Source organism: Pocillopora verrucosa, chromosome 12 (genome assembly GCF_036669915.1).
Source record: "Pocillopora verrucosa isolate sample1 chromosome 12, ASM3666991v2, whole genome shotgun sequence".
NCBI lineage: Eukaryota > Metazoa > Cnidaria > Anthozoa > Scleractinia > Pocilloporidae > Pocillopora > Pocillopora verrucosa.
The window spans coordinates 16,526,013-16,553,819 of NC_089323.1; the positions used below are offsets into that span (position 1 = coordinate 16,526,013).

The window sequence follows — 27,807 nt, forward strand, 5'->3', positions numbered from 1 at the left end:
TTTTTTGAAGCCACAATAACCAAGATAAAACAAAAAGATAGGAGCACATATAAACTTGATAGATTAATAGGTATAGCTCAATTTTGAATGTTACTTGGAGAAGACAAACGTCATTTGCTCACGTCAAAGACTTTCTTCATTTGGTAAGACAAATCAGGTAATTGATCAGCCGAGTCAGCGACGTCTCGTTGCTGACACAATACTGGTTTTGTATCGATATTTTTCATTTAAGGTTTCTTTTAAAACCTACCCTCTTTGTTCCTTTGCAAAGATAGACCTTCTCGAAACTTCTTCGTTTGAATTAAATTTTAAAAGCTGATTGTCGCGGTTTTCATTTTCACTGTACCGATAAACATATCATGACGGTTGAAGGCGTTTAAAATTAACATTTTGTTTCAAAAAGGAACAAACGATCGAAGATTTAAGGGCAGTTATTTAGATAAAGTTTAGCAGTTGTTTAACAAAACCGCGATCTAAACTATCTTGAATCGAATTTAGCTGAATCTTTTATCTGGACATTTATTTGTGTGGGCCGAAAGCTCGAAGTGGAAGGACTTTTTTTCAATGAAAACAAATCTATGAGAGAGAATACGTGAGGCCCACTACTTGCGGAAAAAACCGGTCCTTAGTTTCTAAGAATTCGTTTCCCACAGTGGTTTGTCTCTTTATAACAACTTTAGTTGATCAACATGAAAAATGAATATAGATCACATTTCGTGTAGCCAATATAGAGATGATTTTTCTGAGTTTCGAGGTGTTTGGAAATATGATCAAACACTATCTCGAGTGTTTGATACGCATCCTGATCTAGAAACAAATCCCACACATTGAGATCAGAGTTCAAAGTGTTAGTTACTGTTAAAGACTCATGTTTTCTTACATATAATTTGACCACCTTACGCGAAACCGTGAGCTGAAACACCGTTTTAAAATTTGCAACGATCAAACTTTTTCGGAGGAGCAAGACATGCACAAACTAGATGGATGTACACTAAATAACCAATCGAATGAATCAAAATTCTGGTCAGAATAAGATTTTATACAAGCCTGTCAGAGAATTTTGCTCCGTGTTTTCTTCATACAATGATGAAGAACGACACCAACCAAACGGCTTCTCAGTGTTACATGTCTGTGTAATCTTTACTGTCAACAGGGTAACTGATGTACCTATAGTTTACGACGTTGCTTTAAATGAAGAGAAAAGTTCATTTGAACACAGTTAACCTTGTGCTAAGAGTACCCGTGTACAGTTAAGTTTTTTCCTTTCATTTAACTGTCGTAAAACGACAACGCATCAGTACTGTACTTGGTGTCTACAAAGACAGATTTATGAATTTTATTTTTTACCAGCTCGTAAAGCTATTCAAATAATGTTATTTCTAATCGACAGTACCATTATCTTACTGCTATGTCCATCAACTATCAAAAAAAAGCACCAATTTTTAAAATACCACTTTATCTTTGTCTCTTTTCAGATAAAAAAAAATATAGAATTTGGGAGGAATATAGTACAATTCCCATTTAAAACAGTAAATCTTTACAGACTTACTACAAATTAAGCTTTGTTTGCTGGTTGCCAGACATTGATTATAAACTGCTCTTGGCTCAAACTTTTAGTCTTGGAGTCAGAGATGAATTTAAAGATCATTTAATTATTACAACGGTTACACAAAACTTACGCTCTCTTTCTATGCTATTTAACTGCCACTACTGATTAGCACTTTCTTGGTAAACAAACTGAAGAGAGGTTTTCCCTTCAGAAAATTAGCACGTGATATTTATTGAAAAGCTAACCATATTGAAGAGCTAACTATTGTACGCGCTCGACTAGTACCAATTTACCAATAAGATCATCATTTCTATCATTATTGTTGTTATAATTTATTTGTGTCTGAGAGACCAGCCAGCTAATCAATTCACTGACTGACTGACTTATTGACGGTGCGCAAACATCGACAACTGTCAAATACTGACAATTTAGCAATCTTCAAAGTTTGAATAACACTTGAAAGAATCCAGGTATGCAAGGATTGTCTTGTAACAGAACGAGTAGAGATCCTGAAAAACGAACAGCAGATAGGGTTTTAAGTTGAGCAAAGAAATAATTCGTTGATGAACACAGTCCCAGTATCCCTCGTCATTTCTTAGCAACTTACCAGGGTGTTCACAGCACCAGGCCTTTTAGCTCGAATCAGTTTAATGGTTTGAAACACATCAACTGTTTGTTCAATCTTGACTCTTTCGATCACTGACATTATGGTAGCTACACAGCCGCTACGACCCACACCATCACTGAAAAACAACGAATGACGCCAATAAATAAAATTTTAAAAAATGATACGATCTCCTTGGAGGCCCAGGTTGTAAGCAAGATAAAATGCTGTGGTTCAACTGAGAGAGAATGGTACCCAGTTCAAAGATCTAGTCGCCTTATATTGTGAGAGCTGGGATAAGCACTGGCAGGTATGGGCTGCTAACCTAGAGACAAAATCTTTACTAAAGTGAAACTTAGATGCGCCCTGATTACTTTTTTAAATAAATCCTATTTCAGACACAAAGTTTACGGTCAAAACGCAGAGAGCTAAGAGTCGAAGAGCTGAGAGGCAGGTATCGATTTCGCACCCGACATGCTGTTTAAGCGGCAGAGTAACTCATGACAACCAACCATTGGAATACGTATAAGATCACAAGAAGCCCAAGACCACGTAACGTAAATACTTACCAACTAACTAAAAGGCAAAAGAAAGAGAACGATCGAGTTCCGATTCGTTTCGCCTTTTAATTTTTTTTTGAATTTTTTCTTTGAATGACTGAGAGAATTTGCCATGCAAAGCAAAAGCAATGAACTCCGCAGTATTAACCAGAAATAATTTTTTTGTTTGCTAATCTTTGCATTCTCACTTTATTTTAACAATCACTAAAAATTGTGAGGGAAAACGTAAATGATTTTTTTTATTAAAAAAAAAAAAAAACAATATTTAGTTTACCTGCATTGAAAAACAATAACTCTATCTCCGGATTGTTGCTGAGACTGCTCTATTACAGTCAACAGATCGAGTATTTCTTGGGGATCTGGGTTCGAGTCTCCATTCGGCCATCCGGTGTACTGTATATGCTGTACAGTCGAGGTCTTCTTGGGAGGCTAACGTATTAGAATTAAAAAGCAATATAAACATCACGATCATGAGCCATCACGGATGGGATCCCCATCGAAAAAAAAAACAACAACCGGAAGTTTCTCGGTCAGTTTTTTAAGATGGCGGCCGGTTTCAAAGATGGCTGCCTCCATTTTAAAAAAAGACCGACAACCTCGGCCCTGAGGACGAGGTTGCATTTCAAACACCATTTTTCCGTGACCAGCTGCTTTTATCCAGATTGCAAATGACTATTTTAAGGAAAGCTTGTTGCTAGCTACCTCTTTCTAAATTTTCGTATAATTCCAACTTATAACGTCATTGAGACGATTAACATATATTTAATCCATAAGTTGGGCTTGGTAAGCCCTTCTGCTCCTCGTCAATTGTTAGGACATTCGAAGACCCTCTTACTTATACTATTACTCCCAAACTAACATGTTGGTTATTCATAATACTTAGTTCGATTTACACCGTACCATCACATTTATAACGCTGAACTTCCTCGTCGTTATGTTCTTCGAATTCTTTTTTGACAGAAGCTGTAAAGTGATGTCTCCATACTTGGCAGACCCTTCACTTGGCCAATATTGTGGATAACTCTACCAGGAGATGCAAAATGCCAGACTCAATATATACCTTAGCATGAGAACATCAAAATTTATTGCTGTCAGATAATATGCGAAAAATCAGTGAACTTTAAGTAATAAATTGCAGTATCGCAAGCATGTCTCACTCTGGACCTGAGGGATCTAGGTAAAGAATTCCCTGCGCATGATTCCAGAGCTTCCTTTAAAAATATCAAGAAGTTAAAATTTGCGTTTGGTATTTCGCATTTAACATAAGTAAAGTATACCTCTTTTTCCTCTTTTAAACTGTTTAACATCACGACTGTCCCGATATCATACTGTGATATCATCCTCCAGAAGTCGTTAACAGTATCGTTTAACGGGGCTTGAGTCAAAATGTATGCTTTACGTCGGCTATAGTCCTAATGAAGGTAGCAAAATATGTCACCGTTGAGAAACTTATTGTAAAGAGCACAGAGCAATAAATACGATAGAGAGACAATTCTATCGAAAGGAAATTCCATTGCACTCATTATCTTTAAGCCTTAAAAAAACTGCAGCAAGTATCTGATCTATTATTGCTAGTAACTGCTCAGTACCTACTGACAACTGATCCATCTTCCTTAGTATCAAGCGTATAGGTTAAACATTGTTTTCTTGAAGTTCTGACCACAGGTAAATGGTATTAACTTAAACGTTAGCTTGAGGGCGCTAAGTGAAGACATCATGAGTCGTTTATTGTGGGATCCAAAATTGTTGTCGGCGTCAAGTTAATCAGTCATAAAATGTGTTTTTGGAGGACAAATAAACACCGAAATGGAATGAGTATGGTTAAGGATAGTGACAACTGACTCAAACTGCAAACAAATAACTTGTAAAATATAGGCTAAATTTTCTTAACTTATTTCAAAGAAATATAGAACAGCCAAAAAGGAGAATTAAGAATTAGATCTGGGGCGGTATAGGGTTAATGCTCCCAACACGTATGTACTTACGTCAACGAAAGAGGCGTTGATGTAATCCTTATCTGGCTCTGAACTCCTCAGCATGACCCGTGCAGTATCCACTTTAAAGAAATTAAAAAACGACTTTAACAATGAAATAAACAATGATGATGATGATGATGATGATGATGATGAACGGGATCTCAAAAACAAAATAATATGTTGGCGAAATATCAGTATATTTTTTGTCCTGACTGATATGAAATTTGGATGAAATCTGTGCGAAATATCAGCATAAAAAGTAGCCAGAGAATGTTTTCAACATTCAAGAGAGCATTCTATATCTCCAGTTCCCGTCGGTGGGGTAAGATGTTGTTAATTACCCTTTCAATTTTGCAAATGACTGGTGGATATCGTCCCCACTAAGTTAGTAAATAGCCATCAAACTCATTTGTATTGAAAAATGTTTTTTTGCGTTATCGCCAAACAGGAAAGAAACACAGTTTAATAACATTTAAGGCAGTACTTACTTGGTACTATATTTGAAAACCTGTTCTTGTTAAGGTTCGAGGGCTTAAACGCATCGACAAATTCTTCTCCTGAGCTTTGGCAGTCGTCGAGGCGCTCCAAACGCTGGAATAACAAATCCTTTTTACTTTAGTTTGCCCGTTTAGCAATAGACCATATAATATTAAAAACTAGTGACGTTTGCTAATGTGAGGCAGACTAATACCTTGAATTCTTCTGCATAACCAGTCTGTTTGGCATCTGACATGACCCTGGCAAGTTTGTTCATTCTAATCCGCAAGTTTTGAGAAGTGACCTCTGTAGTTCCACAGGTCAAAGCTTCCATCACAGCTCGATGTATGAACACGTATTGTGTCTACATAAATGCAAAAAATATGAGGCTAAACAATCACAAAAACAAAAAGAGCAAACACTGTATCTTGCTAGTCTATTTCATCAAATAATGCGATTACGCATAGTGTCGTCATCTTCCATTTAAATAGTTATTTTTTCCATTTCCCTCCAGTTAATTATTATGATACAGAACGAATAGCTAACAAAAACGGCAAATAATTAAAGAAACGTTCAGTCAAGGCAATAAAACTTTCATTACGTTACTTTTTGCTTGTTTACAAACATTAAAAAGACAGCGGAGATGGTAAATTTAATCACATCTGCATCTAATCCACACTTCTGGAGCGGGAGCACTCGAAAATTAACATAATTATGAGCAACAATAGCTGTGTCCGAGAAGAATGTGAAAAAAAATTTACCCAGATACAAAAAACTGAGTTACCCACAAAGATTCGAACCTCGCACCTTCGTATTTCGCGATCGAACGTCCTTTCAATTTCATGTGACTACAGAAAAATCATCAACAACATTCGCTGCAGAAATGAATCAAATTCACTTACATCATTCTGCACCATATAAGGGCGATGTTTTCGCATCACTTGCACGTAATTCTGTATGAACACAGTATTCTTCTTCTTAGCACCTTTCAACATGGCGTCGATAGCAATGTACGTACCAGTTCGACCAACACCAGCACTGTCATGGAGCAAAGAAATAAGAGATCACAATCGAAAAATGATCATGTCGTTAAAAGAAAAAAGAAATTCAGCCGACCAGCAATTTTGAGTTCCTCTACGGTCCACACGCGGTGAATGCTGTCTAAGAACAACATTTGTAGTACCCAATTTTTATCCCACTGAGGTAAAAGGAGATTTTCGCATCTTAAAAATTATTCCCCGTATCATCTGTAATGCGTATTGATCTCCTTCCTCGTTGTACCAAACCTTCAGACACTATTTAACTTGTATTTGAATGTTAACGGCCGCGAATCCAGTGGGCGACCTTGCTCAGCTGTTCTCCTCACTAGTGCACGCTCTAGTGGAGCTGAGCTGCGATCTTTAAGTTTTCGAGAACTTTGGTAAATACTGCTCCACAGCAGTCCTGAAAACTTTCATTCGTAGCAGCTGTTTTAACATATTTTCCCACCTCACCCACTTGTTGTCAAATGACAATTTTTTTAAAGAGTACCTGCAGTGTACAACGAGTGGTCCGCCGGTGGCCTGATTTTGAACATGAACCTTCCATCTAAATGTAAGTAACGCAGTCGAACGGTGTGGGACACCTCTGTCTGGCCACGAGGTGAAATGATATTGATGAATCTCACGCGTCTTCGTGCCCTAAAGCCGATGAAAATTAAGACTAATAACTTCATTTTAATTTTACTTTGGAGGATTAAAGGACGAATCACGATCGAAGTGTCAGTACAAAATTGACTGACAGTGTGTAAACTTCAACTTTGTTAAGGCGGTGATAATATTCCATGAAAAGTAATAGCCTTTCGAGTATCACAAAAAACCTATGTAACTGAGAGTGCAGAATCGTTGTCACTTAAAAATCTCGCCTATTGCAACCATTTTACTCCAAAGATCTAATCAGTAAATCACTCTTCTATCAGCCGGCAGGCAATTCTCTGTGAATTAGTTCAGAGAATCTAGAGTTATATCACCATAAAAACCCTCCAGTTGAAAAGAGGAGGGGGAGAGCTCTCGTGTCGGTAACTTCTTTGAGTTAACCCTGTAACTCCCATGAGTGACCAAGACAGAATTTCTCCTTACAATATCAATACAACATCAAGCAGACATATGATGAGAATAAAGAAAAATATTAATTAGAGGACTATTAGTTGATCCAATACCAAATTCTCTAGACTAACATTACAAGAACTATATGGCAGACAGTAAGGAGAATTGCAAATAAGATCTTGGGAGATAAAGGGTCTAGAGGTTTAGGCTTTGTAATCAATATGTTTAAATAAACAGCTTTTGTAAGGTAGGAAAAGCTGTCAATGTGCCCCCATCAATGTAAAATTAACCTCCGAATCAAAATATCATTAATTTCCCATCTGAAAATACATTTGGGTCAAAATATGAAAATTTCAATTGCCCTTCAAGCAAATATTACGCTTTTAAGAGTCAGGCTGATATGCGAGACAAACGATTAAGCGTTCATTTATCTATAAAACCCCGATGAACAACGTTTTCTATGAAAAAAAAATTTCATGTTTAATTCCATTTTAAGGAATAAACATCATGCAAATAAGGTGTTCTTTCCTTACCTTGACTAATTTTAAGGTTCGGATGCAGTAGTCAGCGAAGCTTTGCGTCCTAAGTAATGTTACTGTGATGGATCCAAACGTGGTAGTACTGTCTGGCCAATACTGATCACACTTGTTCTTAGAAAGTGAAAAAATGTAGATGTATCACTCGTCTTTTAAAATAAAAAAATTTGCATCGTTTTCTAAGTCTGTTCTGTTTTAAAAACCGGGCACGAAAAAGTTAATCAACCCACTGTAAAGAACCCAGAGAATATAATAAAGAAAAGTACTTTTCACATTAGAAGGATTCACAGTAGGAATACCTTTCCCAACTCGACCAAGTTGGTTAACATGACGATGACAGAACAGTTTTTTTGCCAGATCATTCGCCAGAAATCGCTGATTGTTGTAGAGGTTGGACCTGACAAAATATCAACAAGGTATTGAGAGACTTAATAGAAACAAACCACATGTACCTAGGCACACTTCACTCAACAGATCTATCACAGATTTACAACAGTGATATACCAGCTATATTTATTTAACAATTGTCCAAGGAAAACAATTAAATGTGCAACCGACTGTGGGTTGGAAAATGTGAATAATGTCTTGGCTTTCTATCGGGACTAACATCTATTATAATTACCCTGCGTTGCAATGTAGTTCATTGATTCCTCATCAACAGTCTAAGAATGAAATAAAAGTTATTTTTAAATCATAACTGATCATTTGCTTTAGAGACACAAGTGATTATTTGGCTGTTTGTATTTCCTGCTCCTTTTGCCTATCAAGCTGAGAGAAAAGTTGCTTTTATTTAAGTTTCTTACTTTCGTTCTTCGTTTGTAATGTGTTTTTATATTCTTCATCTGTAAAAATCCTAGTTCAATTTTGAAGTATATTCCTTTATTTGTTTTTTGGTTACCATAGCAAACTATCCTTATGAAGTCCAAAAGAGGGCATTACAACTGAGTATTGTGAAGCCAATAACATAGTAATCACACAGCCATGCAGAATAAAGGAAGATATGTCAGTGAGCCAAAGAGAACTCAAAGAAACTACATTTAAACTACCTACAGCGTGAGGAACGACCGAGTCTACAATTGGCTGAGTTTAGTTTTAACCCTTTAACTCCCAAGATCTCATTACTAATTCTCCTTACTGTCTCCCAAATGATTCTTATTATGTTAGTTTGAAGAATTTTAAATCGGATCAATCAGTAGTCCCATAATTGATTTTTTTCTTTATTTCCGTCACTTTTCTGCATGATATTGTATGGATATAGTAAGGAGAAATTCTGTCTTGGTCACTCACGGGAGTTAAGGGGTTAAATCTAATTGATTGAGAGAGTAGCACGAGCTTACAGGGACAATCACAGAGGGAAGTAAAGCCAGACACTGCAATCCCAGGTTACCCTCTATTGTCAGTTGAAAATTTCGCTATAATAAGTTATCTTTAAGAACACAATAGAGAATTCAAAATATAGTGATGTACAGTTAAAATGGACCGTACTACAGAGTATTGTTGTCGTACTTACCGGAATGTAACTAGCGTTAATGTAGTCAGACTTTGGATCACCCTCTATTTTCTCCAAAACAACGCGAGAATGATCATCTGTCACGAAAAAGAGCCAGTCTTAAGTATTTACAGAGACGAATTTGTCACAATGGAATCTCTCTCCTCTATAAACACTCGTACTCAAACTAATTCTCACGCAGTGACCACCAGTATTTTGTAGGGCCTGGTAACCCCGGATCGCCCTCCTCTTCGTCTGCAAGAGTTAATCCCTTCAGTTAAACTTCGTCCTGCGATCTGCGATCTAAGAGGATTCCACCAACTTTAAGTGTCCCCAAAGTGAGATTTCTTAATGCAGATTTGTAATTGATGTCTATGCTCTACGTCCAAGCGAATGAGTATTTAAAAAACCTTTCATTGTGTACAACACAAATGGATAGTGCAGAATAAATATAATTCACCTACAGGTCGTAATATTTCCAAAACGGTTTTTCACTTTGTTGTTTTTGCCAACGTCCCAAGAGAACGGAAAAATGCTGGTTAATTTCTGTTAAAAAATAAAATAAGTATAAAAAGTCAATTAGCTATGTCCCCAAGCCAGCTAAGAACACAAGTCGCTTACCGACTGGTCATTAATTTATTTTGATTTGAAGGGATAGGCAATCTTACTAGACATCACTGATCATGTATGTTAATCATGTTAATGATCATGAAACAATAACTGCAAATATAATAAATTACAATGGTCAAACCAACAACAACAACAACAACAACAACAGTCACACAGCATTAAAGACTTGCGAAAGGAAACTCTCTTCACTAAAGCAAGAAACCTTGTCGAAGTAGATAGTACTTATGCATCATACATAGCGGCCAGCTGTATGAAGATGACCAAAGGTACTAATAATTCCAACGAATGAAGCGTGGAGCTATCATCAAGGAAAAACTTTGCCTGTTAAAAAGTTAGCTAACCATAGATTGATTTAACATAATGCAGAAGACTTGGTCTGATTAAAAAGAGCTTTCTGGAGCAGACTTGTTGTTCAGTCCCTGAAAAGTGACCGTGTGACCTCAAGTAAATTTTCAAATTTCGTTTCCCACAAGTTTTTCTCTGACAGGTTTTTATTACCAAAAAGCTAGTACTTGCTTTTAGCCAGAGACCCCTCGTGGAAACAGTTGTTATACACTTTTCTTCCACCCTTCTTTAGACAACTCGTCGACATGAAAATTGCAACCAGCATTAGCTGATGGAAATCCGCTTAAAAAGCTATCATAAATTCTATTGCCTTACCTCAAATTCATCTTTCAGCACGATGCCTCCATTGGCTGATTTGTTCTTGAGGTATTCAGAAAACTCCGCCACGGGAATTGGTTTTGGCTTACCATCATCAGCCTCACTGTACACCGATTCTTTTTCTTCCGGGAGGGAGGTTTTACCACAAGCTTTGTAAGAAGAATTACAGGAGGTTGGTTTTAATTAAAAAAGAATTCCCTCAGTTTAGCTTTATAGCCCCATCGTCACAAGGGACCCAGATTTTTCCTCGGCCTCACGATTGTGACAAATGCAACTCAGCTCAAAATTCACCATCTTTCTCACTTCATTTCCACGTTGACTTTTTAACGAGGCTCCATGGGGCTTTTGCTTAATGTTGGCGCGCGCGCCAGCGTAATGTTTTTCTAAAAAAAATTGTTTTCCTCCGCTTTTCAAGGTCACAAAAAGCCTTCAAAAGGCAATGAGCAATTTTCAGACTATTGTTTACTCTAATAAATATTATAAAGATGATTTTGGTTATTAAGCTAAGGCTCCACGAAGGGAGGCGCTCGCCAGCGATAATTTGGCTTTGTCTTTGATTTTCTTCAAAATGCTTTGGTGAAATCTCTCCAAAGGTTGCACAATTTGTGAGAATTTTCCTGTCGATTATTTAAAAGCCGACAAAAGCAAGGGATTACAGAAGCAGTTTCTTAGCTATTTGCAATTTTGTGCTTTTTTCCTCTATTTCAAATTTGGTCTCAAAAATTTTTTTTTTATCAACAGGCACTAGGAAGGGCACAAATATGTTTAACGTTTTAACAAATCTTAGGAAATTCCACCGAAAGAAACGCGATAAATTTTACTCAAAAGATCACTGTTTTCTTTGTCGCAAAACATTACGTAATGGTATAAAATTTCGACAAGATCGGTATCTGAGCACGCGTAGACTTTCGAATCCGTCGCATCTGGCAATCTTTCCCACGGCGGTGTTTTCTTTTCGGTTGACCTCTTTTTCAGGCGTAGAAGGCCTATGAATATTACGGGTGCAATTGCTGGAAACCCTATATTCTACAACATTAAAAACTGTATAGTGTCCAACCGTTTTTAACACACCTTTTCAGATAATAATCGTGCAATCGTATCGAGCCGCCATGTTTGTTTTGCATGTTGATCCTATGTTCGCATCCGGATCTTGCGCGGTCAAAAAACCCTATAGAGCCTCCATAAGACACTTTCAAAATTGCTGATCCTGGTCATAAGCTTTACGTAGACCTAGTATATGGCCTTGCTCGCAAAGGATGTCTTTAGAGCTCATTTGGTAGGGTGTCTGACCGAAAATTCGAGAGGTCTGACGCTCGCAATTAAACGGACCACTCATAATCTTTCTTTTGTCCTGCACTCTGGACATTTACAACAATGGCATAGACGAAAAACAAAAACGTCCTTTCCACAGGCGGCCCAAGCTCCAGCTGAGAGATGATCATCTTACGAAATAACAGTCATGACGAAATTAGTAGAGTTTGTACGGGAATATTCATGACCGCTCTAAGGAATAAAAAAATAAGTCAAATCCTCACGAAAAAAATACCTCACCTTACTTCTACAGTGCGTTTCTCGTTATCTGACCGCTTACTATGTTGAAGGTAACCCATTTTAGCGAGTTATCTATCTCGGGGTTTTCTATATACATAAGAAAAGCTTGGGCCGCTTGTGTCCTTTCTAACATTTCTATGTTGTAAAGCTCTTCTCGTGACAGTGAGCTGGAAATGTAATCATATGTGTGGACACTATCGGTTTTGCATCAATCATACTTTAACTTCGATGCAATAGCTTACCATTTCCATCTGAAGGAATTTCAGACACGTTTTGATAAACTAAGTCAGTTGTAATTCCACTGGACTCGACTGAATCCATCCTAAATTCATCAAGTGGAACATGTACTTTATTGCTGTCTATCTCTTGGCCTGATTTTTCTGCCCGTCTCCTCCTGAAACGGTGGTGAGAATCATACAGTTACACTTGGCACACACAAAAAGTTTTATGTTTTAGGATATTTCATAACAAAATAAGGAAAATGAAATAATTGCTTCTATCCCTTGTAAACATTATCAGGAAAATTACTGCTTTCTCAGCCATTATAAGAAACCATTACTGCGAGTCAAGAATACCTCCGATACAGCAATATTGCGACAAGAAGCAATGGTACCAAGACTATGACCAGAACCACAGGAACGACAATCTGCACAATACTAACAGATTTAGAGCCTTCTCTTTTTCCTTCTCCTACAGCATGTGCATCAAAAAAAGGAGAACACCCATCCAATGTTAGTCAATATTTAACTATGAATTCAGAGTCATTATCCAGCCTACGTGTAACCGTATCCTCCCCTCGCCATGGTGAAACGGAGGCGAGGTCCCTCGCTTCCGTTTCACCTGGGGGGGGGGGGGAAGGTACGGCTACTCGTAGGCTAAGTCATTAATATACTGAGTACCTGTGTTGTTGGAAATATTAGGTTTAAAGTGAAACAATAAAATCCTTTTGCGAGTACATTATTAAAATTTCGACTCAAAATCATTAATAAGTATTGAGACTATAAAGACTGAGTACCTGTGTTGTTAGAAATATTAGGTTTAAAGTGAAACAATAAAATCCTTTTGCGAGTACATCATTAAAATTTCGATTAAAAATCATTAATAAGTATTCATCTTGCCTTCCACGACAGAAATTTTTGCCACCTTGCTGACTGGTCCATCTAAAATTATCTATGAAAGAAATAGGTAAAGTTACAAAGAGTCAGATTATATTTGCCAACTATCGGAACTTAGAATAACAGTCTAAATTTGTCTTTTAGTAATTATATGATAGTAACATTTTCAGTTTTTCTGGAAGTTCCGATAGTTGGAAAATATAATCTGACTCTTTGGGAAAGCTAAAGCTTTGTTCTTAGCGACAAATTCATAAAATTGGTAATTTTTCACACTGTGTACCATCACAGATCTTTCGATCTCACCCTATTGCGACACGGGACGCATTCAAAATCCTATTACTAGTCATCCCTTTCCTAGCTAAGGAGAGCTAAGGTTCCCCATGGAAACTTTGAAGGTTTTAGTCCTTTATAGTTGCATTTTCCTGCATTTTTGGGTCTTTTTCAATACTTTTTCCTATGCGGTTCCTAGAAGTCAACCAGTTGAAGAGTATTACATGTGTGATAGGAATACAATGCCATTTGGGTGAAAGCTTCAGGCAGATTGTAACTTGTCAGAAATTACTTACATCATTGTCAAAAGTCATCGCTCTTTGGTACACAATGTAGTCCTCTCCGATTTGGAGTTCTTTGTTTCTGTATGCTCCATACGTTTTTCCATCGCCAACACTGAATTCCCAAGACATTTCGTTCCCCGGAAAATTTTCTATTTCAGCAGCAACATAAAAATTCAGGTTCCCTGTCTCGACACTATTTGAATCTTTCATTTTTGAAGCAAAATCAATCGGAAGATCTTCCACTCCGTCAACAACATTTAGAACTAGAACTTGATAGGAACTGAAAAAGAGGAAATTTGACTGTTTATAACGTTCATTGCACTTAACGTAAGTACTCGAACCTTAAAAATAACATTTACAGAGAAAACTTTAATTAGAGGAGCTGCAGGTAACGAAATTTGAATAAAAAAGATGTCCCTTCTATTAAATGTTTTGGAAAGATAGCCTAAAGGGGCAACAAAATACAAAAAGAAGTAAGAATAAAGGAGAGGCCTACATGGATGGGAACTACAAAACTTGAAAATCCAGGTGTCCCTTCAATGATGGCGACAAGTGTAAAGCCATAGGAGCACAGTTATTTTAGTCAGGATCATAGTTTGTAAGTCCCCCACATAATGAGTAATTCACCTTATTGGACCATTTCTTTGCTCTGCGGGCCACAACTGAATCACAACAGTTGATGTCGAAATACGTTTATTCGTCACCAAAAGTACAGCTGGAGAGATAGGGGCTAAAATGAAAAAGAGAAGCCAGATAATTGTAACAGGATTGAAAAGGTGTTTTCTTCCGAAAAATGTTTGTGTGTTATTTCTATGAAAATGTACTCAAAACTGGAGAGCGAAAAAGAAAAGAGTCAACAATTGAGTCGTTGAAAATTTTGCCGGTAAACTTAGTGAAACACAATTAGCCAATAACAAAAAATTAGGCCGGCGTAATTCATCGTTAATTACGAGCAACATGCAGGTTAACTCATTACTTCTTCGAAAAAAGGTGTTAATATTCATCAGCCGTATATTTTTTGGAGAGACAGGATTGTTAAATGAGTTCATACTATTTTAGTAGTGTCAACAATAAATCAGTCTAAAACTCTGTCTTTTATATTAATAAAAAACTGCTGATATAAATAAAATTTCACCTGTCATCTTGGTTTCGATCCTATCAGGAAATCTTCTGGGTTCTCCGAGTCCACATACAGAGCTCACGAAAATCTGAAACTCGTAGATAGAACCTGGAACTAAACCTTTGATAGTGTAATGGGTGGAACTGCCAACGTCCTGAACACCTTCCTCTCTAAAGCTTCCATTGTAAGGCTTTGTACCGAAATACTTCACCTTAAGAAAGAAAGACAGTTTAATGTGAATCTTCGCATAGTTTTTCAACAATATCTCCTGTTCAAAAGGAGAAAACTAACTATAGTTTTGCATTCTGGAAATACGCCATGAAAAAAAAACAAAAAACAAAGACTGCCAACGAAAGAAAAAAAGAACAGCTATCTGATCTGTCTTTTCCAACTACATTTGCTGTAAATACGAGAGAAAAACTTTACGTACGTTTCTGCTTATCCTAAAAAATTCCAGCAGAATATTACTCAAGAAACTCCTCGCATAATGGCTGACATAAAAGAATTTAAAAAGTGACGTTAGGTTTCACATCCTCTTATTGCTTTCGTGAAACTCACTCTGTAGCTGAAGCCTTCTTTTGTCATAAGCTCTGGTTCTTTCCATTCCAGTGTTACTTGGGTTGCTCCAACATTTGATGCATTTAACCCCCAAGGTGTTCCCGGGCCTTTGAAAAAAGCAACAATACTTCTAATACTTAGCGTAAACATAAATTTCCTTCTAGAGAAGTTGACTTATTTCATTCCTTTTTTTTCTCTACTATTTATGAACTGTTCTTATTTACTTTATGGGATATCATCCTTTGTTTTGAAGGGCCAATGTAATTATTGGCTTTGGGTTTACTAAATTCACTCCAACTGCTGTATGCCGTACTACATACCTGATGTTCTCAGCAGTTTTAAAGGTGGACCATATGGGCCAGGACCTACTTTGGTATATGCTCGAACAGACACTTGATATTGCGAACAAAGCAATAATCCACTCAGTAAAATGAATGTGTCTGTTGTATTGACTGTTTTGCCGCTCAGAGGTGATCTTTTCTGTCTTGTTCCCCGAGACAACAACTCTTCTTTGACGTTGTACAGAATGATGCCGCCATTACTCTGTTCTCTTGGTAGAGGTGCCCATGAAATGTTTAAGGTGGTCTTGTTCACATAGGCAGAAAACATCTTAGTTGGGCCACTATTAGGCTCTAGGGGATAACAATTCAGTCAAAAGTTAAACATCATACCCTAAGAAGTTTTTATGGTCTTAGCATGTCATTTCAAACTCATGTCAATTTCCTTCGTCCATAATCACCCTCGTACATCTAAGTTTATTCCAATAATTTTTTTTTTATCCCACCAAACTTATGTTTTGTGGTTTTAACTAAAATCGAATTCATTTTTTTACTTCACTTTACGCGACTTAACTAAATGTGCCGGTAAAGCTCGGTAATGAAGATCTTGCTTCTCGTTAACATCGATAAGACACGTAAGACCGACTGCATTGCACTTACTGTATTCTGAGATATTAACGATTAAAGAGGCGTTTTCTCCAGGTTTTATTGTCTCAGCTCTGACGTTAAACCAATAGGTGACTCCACCCAACACATCAACTGTGTAATTGAAGACATCTGGTCCAAAGGTCTCATTATGAGCGTTAAGTAGATCTCCACTGTGGTGGTAAAACACAGTGTAGTTCCTGATAACTACATTTGGTTGTGAAGGGGCTGTCCAGGATAAAGTTATCATTGGTCCGTATGACTCAGTCGGTGTTTTAAGAGTATGATTGAGGGAAGCCGGAGGGCCAGGTGCTAAAGAAAAAGTTATAATAAGAAGAAAATTCGGAAATTAATAGTGTTGTACATGTAGAAATTAAAATTGCACTTAGTGTAAATGTATTTGAGTATGTTTTACATTTTACACCTTCATTCGCCATAGTGAGCATAATCGATAAACTTACAAAAATAATATATTAATGTCAATATCTAAGCAACTGCATAACTACCCCTCCCCTTACTCAAGAACAATCAACTGAGAGCAAGTAGGGTTAATGTTGGGTTAGGTATGCAGTTGCTTGGATGCTGGTACTGATTCAAAATAAGACAGATAAAAAGCAAATTTGTTTAACAGTTTTCAAACATAATACAAAAAATGGTGTCAAGAATTGATAGATTAAAGGCCTAACTAGTAGAAAAAGAAAACAGATTTTCTTGACTAAGTTACAAGGAAACTTAATGATCAGATTATAGGGATTAAATTTTTTAATAAATATTTTGTTAGGATTTCAACATATATACACAGTCAAACGTATTACTGCACTTTCATTCATGTCAAACCAACTTTTACAATGTGAAAGGCTCTTGAAAACCAGTAGGAGTGGAAGTTCCACTGCCACAAACAATCAAATTTCTTACCATCTTCCAATGTTCTCTCCACCACAACAAAACTCTTTGGTCCATCACCATGAGATGTAAAAGCCAACACTTGAAATTCATATTCTGTGTAATTATCCAGACCATTAATTCCCGCAGCAAAGGTTGTTCCGCCATTTATAGTTTCCACACGCATTGACCCGAGCCCTTTCTTTTTATAGAACAATTTGAACCCTACAATGATTCCATGTCTGGAATATGCAGGAGGTAACTGCCAGGATGCAGTGATACTTGTAGAAGAGGTTGCAGATAAAGTCAATTCACTGGGTGCTTGTGAAGGGACTGAAATTAAGACAGAATGATAATTAAATAATGGCAATAATAATATAGATGATAATAATAATAATAATAATAATAATAATAATAACAATATTGCTACCAATATTCTTCGTTTCTTTGCACATAAAAGTCGATTCATGTAGTGTTTAAGAGATCAAATTCAACTAAGCCTTTCTCTTCCAGTTAGTGAAAAGTCTTGCACAGTTTTAAAAGTATTAATTTGTAGGGGGTCCTAGGAATTGTTGGGAACAGATACATGTAATCAATTATGTAAATGGAAGAAGAATGCATCCCAAAACGGATTCAAACAGATCTACTTCCTATATGTAGACTCCTTTAGACATGCAGACTACCACCAACATAACATAGGTACATATCCAGCTCCATGACTGGGAGTCACACAGCTGTAGGTTAAGGCCTTTTTTGTGGAAAAAGGCACTTATTAATTCTGCCTACATATACACCTGTAGATGATGTTCACCTACAGGGAGTGTTTGCAAAAATAAACTACATCCAATGACTAAAGAGGCTATATACTAAATTAAGCAATATACCAGCCTTACAATTGCTCAATGTAAAAATTTGATGATATTAAGTTAAACATAATATACCTCTAGATATAAGAACTCCATACACCTCTACTCTCAAAGCTTTGTTTCCAACAGACTTGACAGGCTGGAAACGGATGAACCTTGCCCTCACATCTCTGAGATTGTGTTTGACAATGTCATGTCTTCCAGAATTGCCACTGAAAGTCTAAAACAATTAATTCAAAATATGAGCTCATTACTTAATTGTAGATCAATTTATTGTTGTTGGGCATGGCAGACTCTGGAACAATGTTATTATTACATCCCTCAGCTTCTAGTGGCCAGTCAGTGCTCTAGACTACTTTAGCGGCCACTGTGCACCAAAGTATCCAGATGTGTTCTCTTTTTCCTGCTTTATAAGTTCAGTTAATTCAATTTACATAATGCATGTATGACAGGCAACTTGGTATTCTGCGTACACATTGAACTTCCTTAGGATACTAGTGTAGCCTCCATTATATAATGTAAGTCTCTTGCTTTTAGAGATATGCATGTATGTCCACTCATGATAGATGCTCATTGCTATTTAAATCTCAGTATATGATGCGGAGAAATGCATTTTAAGATAGTGACCTTCTATTTAAGTCTAAGAACACAACAACCATTCCACAAGCTTTCTCCAAGGTTCAGATTTTGAGACTTAAACCCTCACATACATGTAGCTCTTAAAATCTCCCTTTAGTACAACTCTAAGAGTATCTTTTACAGTTCTATATTTAATCTCAGCTGTGGCTTTTTTAACCAACCTTGTCAACATTGTTTTCCTTGTAGGTCACAAAAGTGGAACCGTCTAAGGATAGCTGTAACTTGTACTCTTTTGTCCAATCATCAGAAGATGACCTCCCTTGAGTAGCAATAGCACAAATAAGAAACTCATACTGCAGATCAATTTGCAGATAATCATCAGGTCTGTCATTTTTGCTGGGTGACCATCCCCTTAATGCATTCAGTCGACCTCTAAAAGCTTCCAAATCTTCACCTTCAGTTGATGCTGAGAAGCAGGCATCAGGAAGTGTGTAATTGCTAGCCACACCTATGGCCTGCATTTGGCAAGCTGTAATCAATCATAATTAAATGTTGAATTGATTTAAATTAATTAACAGATTTATACAACACACTAGTATTTAAGACAGCAAACGCGCCGATCCAAAACTAATTTGCATTATTTTATGTAAGATTGACTTAAAATAAAATCATATCAGAGCTGTCTAATAATCCCATGGTTTTCATTTATGTAGTCAGGTGTAGTGATTTAAATTTTTTTGGTCTCTAGCACCAGATTTTCACTATACATATGACATTAACCTATGTTCAACGTTGTACCAGTGTTTTCCACTTAGCATAATTACAGGTTTGAAAAAATTTGATCAAATTGTACCTGCAGGCACAGTGAAAGCAGGGCAGAGAGAACTTTCACTTAAATATTCTAGAGCAAAGGCTAAGAATGGTTTTATTGTGAGGTCAAGTATAATGAGAACTTCTGCTAGGCATACAAGTTTCAAATTGCATTTGAAACTACAACAGAAATCCCTCTAACTTATTCTAAAAGGAATCAAGAATTTATTTGAAGTAGTGGGTCTATTCTCAATACTATACAGATAGTTAATGCATGGAAAGAAAAAACTGAGGAAAATGGCAGAAAGATTGCGCCCACAGGGAGTTTACGTTTACCAAGCTGAAAATACATATACAGGTTCAACCATAACAACAAAGCACATCAGTTATGTTCAGAAATAATCACGCATGCATGCATGTAGAACTAGTGTATATCAGCACAACGTCTCTGTGCCATAACTTAAGACTTCAATCAGCGTGAGGTTTTCAAACATATACAGGTATTTGATAAAAGATTTATTACCTCTCCTTTCAGAATAAACTTCAACTTCACAAAGTGTGAAGTGTTCACGGTCAGTTCTTAAGCTTTTTATTGTCACATATCTTCCAATTAATACAGGACGACAGAAAAAAGATACGCCTTTTCCTCTTGGAAGGCTATAACTCTGGTTATCACCACACCTGGGATTGGTAATTCCTCCGTTATTAGATACTGTGCCTGTAAAGAATCGAGAAACAATTTAGGCTTTGGCACGAAAAGTAATCAAGAACTTGTTTACCCAGCCACTATCATTAAAAAGTGGTATGAGAGCATTACGTGAAGCTAAAGGGCTGACACAGGGTATGGATGTGAATAGATGTGGCTGAGCCACATCTATTCACTGGATAAATTTGATCTACCCAGTGAATAGTGCAACACATTTTGCTAACTCTTATCCACTGGATAGCAATTCATCTGTTGTATAGCAGTATCTGCCCAACAACTGGGCCCTGGTTTACACTATGAAATCATAACAGAAGAGTAGCTAATCCAATTTGTAGCAGGCGTTTATTGTTCAACAGCCATTTAAACTCTGTATTCCTAACTTTAAAGGGGAATAATGAGAAAAAATGTCTCCAACCCTGGAGCACAATGCAAAACTAAGGCTACAAACTGGATCTTCAGATCCAGGGTCTAGCCTCTATTATTCCATCATATCTTTGACAAGTAGAGCAGAAGGAAAGTGATAATTCACTATCATGATGTACTTGACAAAAATTTCTGCTTAATATTTCCTTACACATAGGCATACTGATAAACTTGCATGAAACCCACCAGTCAAAGTGTGAAGATTTGACACTATTAATATTATGAGACGTGATTGCTTGAAACATTTTGACACTATGGTACAGTGTTACAATTTCAAGAATGATGTAACCCACCCACTCTGATCTCAAAATTATTCTGCCTGTACAACTCTCGCTTTTCTTGGTTGACTAGGTATATTTCTGAAACTTGTTCAACTTGTCCCAAGTCAACTCTCCACCAAGGGTTGGGTTCTTTGTCAGTGCAGGTACAGCTGTTAGCATAATAGTCTGTGTTACTAATACCATCAACTGCTCTGCTGCTTACACTATCATTCCATACACTGCTTTGATTTGTTTGTTTTCCAAATGCAAGATTATCTGAAATGACATATGCAATTATGTTAATCAGCCTCTAGTCACATTAAAAGTGTGGTCAGAAAAGATTCCAGAACTAAGAGTGTAACTACAATTTGTAGTTTTGCTACAAAGATCCTTTCTCAATACCAATCTCTATGTACAATGACATGTACCTCGCAAATAGATTTCCACCTCACAGAGCTGAAGAGCTTGTTTCCTTACATTTGATATCCCTACATATCTGCCAGTCGTCAGTGGGTTGGTATAACAAACAGCTGATGCACTGAAGTTAACAAAACTGTAGAGTCCTCTACACCGAGTGTTGTTTACTACTATTGGGTTGTTACCTGATGTTATAAAGAAAAAACAGTTCACCTCAATGCTCTGCACATACCAAATATGGGACAAGCTACTGTATAAATGTGTTTCATTACTAATAAAAACTTTTCTTCCCCTGTAAACTGGGGTTTCGGTGGGACACAATTTCAAAGGAAAATAAGATTTGGCATGCATGTACATGTAAATGTAAGAGTTTAATTAAACCACTAACAATGAATAAAATATATATCCATCATTGTTGTCTGAAGCTACTAATTATAATGATTTTTAAAGTACACAAAGTATATTGAGGGTTTCAAATATCTCAATTCAGCAGCAACAGAAACATCAAACTGAAAAAGCAACATATAATTCCCTCTAAAACACTTTCTTAATATGCACATAATATTTTACATACTTGTGCATGGTAAAACTTCGGCATAGATAGGTTGAGATTAAGCATATAACTATGGTTTTCCAGCCTTGCACACTGGAATTGCCTTTGTTTTATTACTTTTAATGTACCCATTTATCTTAAGCTTACATTGATTACATGAAAAAGTATAATGACTGCTCACCCAAAGTAATGCTATAATTTTTGCTTCTGGCCATCACATCAGGATATGTTGAAAATCTGTTGACTATGAATATGTCAGAGACTGAAACATTATCTGAACCTAGGTCAACTCTCCACCAGCTTCCATTGCCCGACTTAGTATGTGCACAGCTTCCATTTCTAAATTCAGTATCAGAATTACCATCCACTGCTTTATCTGACGCACCTGACACACCCAAGATAGTATTGTTATATGTTGAAGACTGAAGGGTGGCCTTTCCAAGGGCAACATTCACTGCGTAAAGACAGAAACGAAATAGACATCAACAAAGGTTTTAGTTTTGCATTTTACAAACATCTGTATCAGCTTGCTAAGAGTCAAATGTCAGAGTTCTAAACTCCCTAGTAAGTGCAGATAAAGATTCCCTTGTGCAATTTTAAAAAGAGAAGGACTGAAATTCCCAAAAGTGGTTGTGCAGATACAAGAGAACATGATGATTACAATTGTGAGTGGCCGGCATCAGACAATTTCCTTCACTATATAATTTTCACCAAGAAACTATCCATACAATGTAATGATTTCCTGTTAAAAAATGGTGTGAACTCTTTGTTCTGGATACAAAATGAATTAGATTTCCATTGATCTAAAAAGTAAGCATGCATGAATTCCACATCTGTCAATATTTATGTAGTGGTGTAGAGTTTTAGTATTTTAAGGCAAATCAAAAGGATGACAGTACCAAAAAAAACCTTTCAATCCAGCATGTTTTCAATTTATGGTTTGTATTTTCATTGTTTGATCCTTACTAGCTCTACCATACTTCAGTACAATTCACCCATCACTCACCAAGACCATTTATAAAATGCCTGAATTAATAATGATGTAGAATTCAAAGACTTCACCATGAATGGCACTTCTTCTAATGCAAATAACACTCATTTTCAAAAGAAAGGTTTTACACTTAGCATAATTTTGTATGTGAAGTTGTTTATGTAGCCAAAGGTAATTAATGAAATAATAACCTGGTTTTTGCTTAACACCAAACACTTCTATTCTCATACACACAGCACCATGGTATGCACTTGGAAAGATTCGCAGGTAGTGTGCTTGAACAGTTTCATAGAGAACATGCTTCACCTCTGAGGCTCTGTCACCATTTCCTTGAAAGGTCTGAAATCAAAACCAATAGCTAAAAATTTAAAGATGTGCATCTATTTCCAGAAAAATATGTAAATAAAAATAATAACAATCTTCTAATAGTTCAAGCATTTTGTTTCTTTTTTCTCATCTTCGGGCTCCTCCTCCCCCCTTTAAACAGTTAAACCTTGCTTAAATAAGGTTTTAGCAAGTCTAATGGCATTCAGTTTTAACATCTATCCTCATTTTCCATCAGACATCTTGAGTATCTATTTATGATTGATGGAGTACGGACAAAAGCTTTACTTTTACAAAGCTTTATTGTTTGTCTACAGAGTGACAATGAAAATAGCTCTAACAATGTTCTCCATCAATTGTTTTGTGAACAATCAAAGTTCTCCACAGATTGATGTTCCCAACCAGATCTCATGAGGAATGTATCATCACTCTGGAGGAAGTGTCAAACAAAGAGGCAGTCAAATTTTCATTTATTTTGCAGACAACTGTAAATATCAATAAGTGACATGGTCTTTGACATGGTACCTTAATTTGTCCATTTTCTCTGTAGACCATCCAGGTTGTTCCATTATTGGAAAATTGAAGTGTATAGTTTTTCACCCAATGGTCTGCTTGAGAATTCCCTTGGGTGGAAACAGCACAGATGATATGGAATGTCTGTAGATCAATCTGTAGATACGGGTTAGTGTCATTTGGTCTTGAACACCATGATGATCCTGATGTGTAGTTCAGTCGACCATTCTTGGCTGGTGTGCTGGCATTTTGAGTTGAAGAAGCAGTTATATTACCATCTGAAATTCTCTCATTTTTCATTCCCAGATCCAGATCAACACAGTCAGCTGAGTAGAAAGAAAAGAAATTAGAGAGGCATCACCGGCCCACTGAATCAAAAATTAAGGTCACCAGAAGAAAGAAAACTGTTGCAAACTCAAGATGATTGACACTTGGACAAACTCTCCTTGTGAATACCTTAGGAAATGTATAGAGAACAGTATGGAGAAATTGCATACTGATCTTAATGTACCAAAGGTTAAAGCAACAGCTCAAAACAACAGGGTTTAATTGTAGTTTTCAACAAATTTCCCAATACATATAAGCCTCAACCATGTCTAAATGTATTGAAGATGGACATTTACCCAGCATCCTGTAAGTTAATCAAGGTATTAGGAGATTTCATGTTAAGACAAATTGCCACTAGCACTTCCTTTCAGCTTTCCATACACAGGTACAGTATTAATACAACACTTTATATTGTTACTGTGAAACTAAAAGCACCCTGATCGGTCAAAAACCTGCTATTTGTGGTACCATTAAACCCATGGTTATTTCATAAAAGTAAAAGACCACGCTCTCCATTGTTTCATCAGCGTAACAACCACTTAGGATGTTGGGAGAAAACTCGCAAAGTTCACAAGTCACCCACTTCCGGCTCTTTATTTAAAAACTTCTCAAGTGTTCTCCCAGCATCCCATGAGCCAGAGGCGAATGATTTAAAAAACTTTCCAGGTGTTCTCCCAACATTCCAATAGGGCTATCAGGCCGGTAAACCCAAAGAAAGGGGTTGTAGGACTGTGTGTAAACTCGGACTATTTTTCGACCACAGCTAGGCGGGTTACCTTACTTACCTGGGATCCCCCACTTTCCTGTAAACAGGCCCTTGGTGTTACAACTACCATATGGTCTTAAGAATTGTTCTATTAACATTCTGTCGTTTTACTGGTCGTTAATGAAACTCTAAAGAGCAGATTCAACATGATAAATTTATCTTACTATTTACTGAAACTAATTTTCTGCCAAGAACATTTTCAATTTGACACGTTTCAAAATTTCACTTTCGAACGCAAATTTTGTTTATTCCTTAAGAACATCTTTCGAGATATTTTTGACTCTCTGAGACGCTTTTCCAAGTCTTGGCCTGGTATTGAAGACTGTTTCAGAGCTTTACCTTGATGGGGAATTTCATTAAAGGTCTTTGCTAATCTCAGTTTCTCGGCGTTAAAAAAAAATTTCTACGAGTAAACAGGAATGAAATGTCTACTTAAACATCATGATTGTTCATTTAGAAGTTTTTCAGTCCATGCCGTGTCTCATGAATATACATCGAAAACTTGAACATCTACGAGTGAGGTTGAATAATCGCCATTGTATCTTTAACTCTTTGCCTTCAGCAGCAACTAAATGGCAGTAAATGTATCAATCTAGTTTGTGCACTAAAATGGAAAGCTAATGGAGTATTTTGAAGTCAGTGTCAAATTTGCACAATGACACAACTTTGTGTTCAAGAAATACGACAGCTCGTAATTCAAGCAAAGGCTCGATATGGTGCAGAAACTATTTGAAGTAAAAGAAAAGGAAAGCAATCGAAATCGTCGAAATTCTAGACTACTCATATAATCATAGCTTTCAAAGATGCCTCTCTTAGAGTGATGACCGTGTAATTAAGAGACCGAAATAATTTTATCGATAACGACGCGAGCTAGTTCTGTATTCTGACAAAAGTTCAGATCTCTTTCAAGCTACCGCTTCAACCCAGTAGATGCTGATTTAAGGACCTATTCCCACACCGTACACGATTGTTCAACATTCTTTTCGGCTGATATTTCGAATGCGACAGTTTTTTAATTGAGCAGAATGAAATGAAATTTAATCATTTCATATCTTTGGAGTCACTGCTAAAAAAAAGTATGTGAATTCGTTAAGCTCTTAACTCAAATTACGAATGATAGAGAACTTACCGGAACCTAGAGGAATAAGAAAAGCGAAGAAAGCCACTCGGAAGTAAAGCTCGGAATCAAACTCCGACATTTCGCCGCTGTTGTTACTTCATAACTCACTGAGAAACTAAGATATGTTGTTAGCTGACTCCTGATGTCTCAGTTCGATTTCTTTTGCATCTTAAAAAAGCTTATTCTCTCCGTTGAGAAGCTTAAATGTTGCTAGCTGACAGCTGCGGTTTCAGTTCGTGAAACTGAAATACCAGGTGTTTATGAAACTATCAATCGTGATTTGTATGCCAAAAAAATTAAAAATAATCTTTACCAAAGTAATTTTTTTTCGTGAGAAACTGAAAAGGCAAACTTATGTATCAAAGGTCAAATGTCTTGCGTGGGCCTGTTTTTCCACTTGTGCATTTTGACAAGGTAAGGCCACAGGTTATGGAGAATCTCTAAAGAAGCTCTTTACGGTAGCCAATGAAGAAATGTAAAATGGTTTCCGTGTTCACATAGCCTGATGTAAACACGCGAGAGGTTGGGAGAACACGAGATAAGCGTAGGAAACCACGACGCGAAGCAGAGTGGTTTCCAGCTTATCGAGTGTTCTCCCAACCTCCCAAGTGTTTACATCAGGCTATGTAAACACGGAAACCATTTTACATTTCTTTTATAAAATAACTAATGAATGAGGAACGAAAACCGTGTTTACATACGCTCATGTAAAATGGTTTTATGGCCAATCAGAGCGCGCGTACTATTTGAATTATTTCATAATTTACATTATCAACTCAATTGATAAAACCAAATTATCAGATTGTACCCCCTACCGACCTAGCGCCACAGCTTTTTCACAAATTTACCTCCTTTATTTCTGTTGGTCCTAAGAGTTAATCGGTCTGAATATCACTTTCACTGAACATCTTTGCTCTTCTTTCTCTTTGTTTCTTTCCAGCACATCTCCCGTAAAACCAGTACTACTAATGCCATTCTCCATCTCAATTTTTGTAAAAACTTTCTTCTTCACAAGAACAGCTCTAGAATCTCCGTATTCCTAAGATTTCCGACAAAAACACAGATTAACAGACCAGTGAAAAGATACGAAGCTGTAAGGTTTCGCTGATATCGCCAGTGTTCCATACCATGTTACGTTATACTAGAAAACTGTTAAAAAATTTCTAGAGTAGTCGTGAGACAACACAAGAAGTTAGCCTATAGAAGAATCGTTTTTCTTTCGCGTATCAAGGCAAGGGAAGACGCGAATCGCTCCTCAATCCACTCGCTTGAACAAACACCAAAAGACAAAAAAATGACCGCTTCTTTTGCAGGAATTTACAGCTTGATTCGCTTCGAGAAAGACGGCACAGAATCATCTGCGGGGGAACGAACCTATTCGATAGATCTCCTGTGCTTCATCTGGCTCGGGTGATGCCGAAATATGTACAATTTTCGATCACTTTGATAGAAATGATTAGATTCAATCTTTAGCTTTTTTGAAACCACCAAGATAAAACAAAAAGATAGAAGCACAAAGTAACTTGATAGATTGATAGGTATAGCTCAACTTTGAATGTTACTTGGAGAAGACAAACGTCATTTGCTTACGTCAAAGACCTTCTTCATTTGTTACGAGAAATCAGGTAATTGATAAGCCGAGTCAACGACGTCTCGTTGCTGACACAATACTGGTTTTGTATCCGTATATATTTTTTTTATGGTTTCTTTTGAAACATACCCTCTTTATTCCTTTGCAAAGACAGATCTTCTCGAAACTTCTTCGTTTGAATTAAATTTTAAAAGCTGATTGTCGCGGTTTTCATTTTCACCATACCGATGAACATATAGTGATTAAAAAATAGCAGAGTAATTTACAAAAGGTGACGGCGGAAGATGTAT

At 36.8% G+C, this 27,807-nt stretch overlaps 1 protein-coding gene across 3 annotated transcripts; it reads right to left on the bottom strand.

Moving 5' to 3' along the window:
- Nucleotides 1-898: 898 nt before the first annotated feature.
- LOC131781728 (receptor-type tyrosine-protein phosphatase S-like) lies at nt 899-27,623 on the bottom strand. Of its 3 annotated transcripts, none has more exons than XM_066159505.1 (35): nt 26,775-27,623; nt 23,726-24,039; nt 23,068-23,215; nt 22,067-22,339; nt 21,344-21,517; nt 20,949-21,191; nt 20,050-20,244; nt 18,938-19,245; nt 18,213-18,357; nt 17,305-17,604; nt 16,405-16,701; nt 15,787-16,098; nt 15,467-15,573; nt 14,924-15,119; nt 14,416-14,518; nt 13,801-14,068; nt 13,238-13,289; nt 12,695-12,809; nt 12,362-12,513; nt 10,566-10,717; nt 9,740-9,821; nt 9,297-9,373; nt 8,409-8,448; nt 8,086-8,183; nt 7,784-7,900; nt 6,697-6,845; nt 6,069-6,204; nt 5,381-5,530; nt 5,178-5,280; nt 4,699-4,769; nt 3,991-4,125; nt 3,614-3,736; nt 2,988-3,142; nt 2,157-2,292; nt 899-2,058 (listed from the first exon to the last, which is right to left on the bottom strand). In XM_066159505.1, the coding sequence occupies exons 2-35, from the start codon at nt 24,011-24,013 to the stop codon at nt 1,978-1,980; spliced, it is 5,481 nt and encodes a 1,826-aa protein (XP_066015602.1). In that variant the 5' UTR covers nt 24,014-24,039; nt 26,775-27,623; the 3' UTR covers nt 899-1,977. The 3 variants fall into 3 exon arrangements, with proteins under 3 accessions (XP_066015602.1, XP_066015603.1, XP_066015601.1); XM_066159506.1 differs by lacking the exon at nt 26,775-27,623 and adding an exon at nt 25,936-26,346 and having other exon boundaries at nt 20,208-20,244; nt 21,139-21,191; XM_066159504.1 differs by lacking the exon at nt 26,775-27,623 and adding an exon at nt 25,936-26,346.
- Between the last annotated feature and the right edge of the window lie 184 nt (nt 27,624-27,807).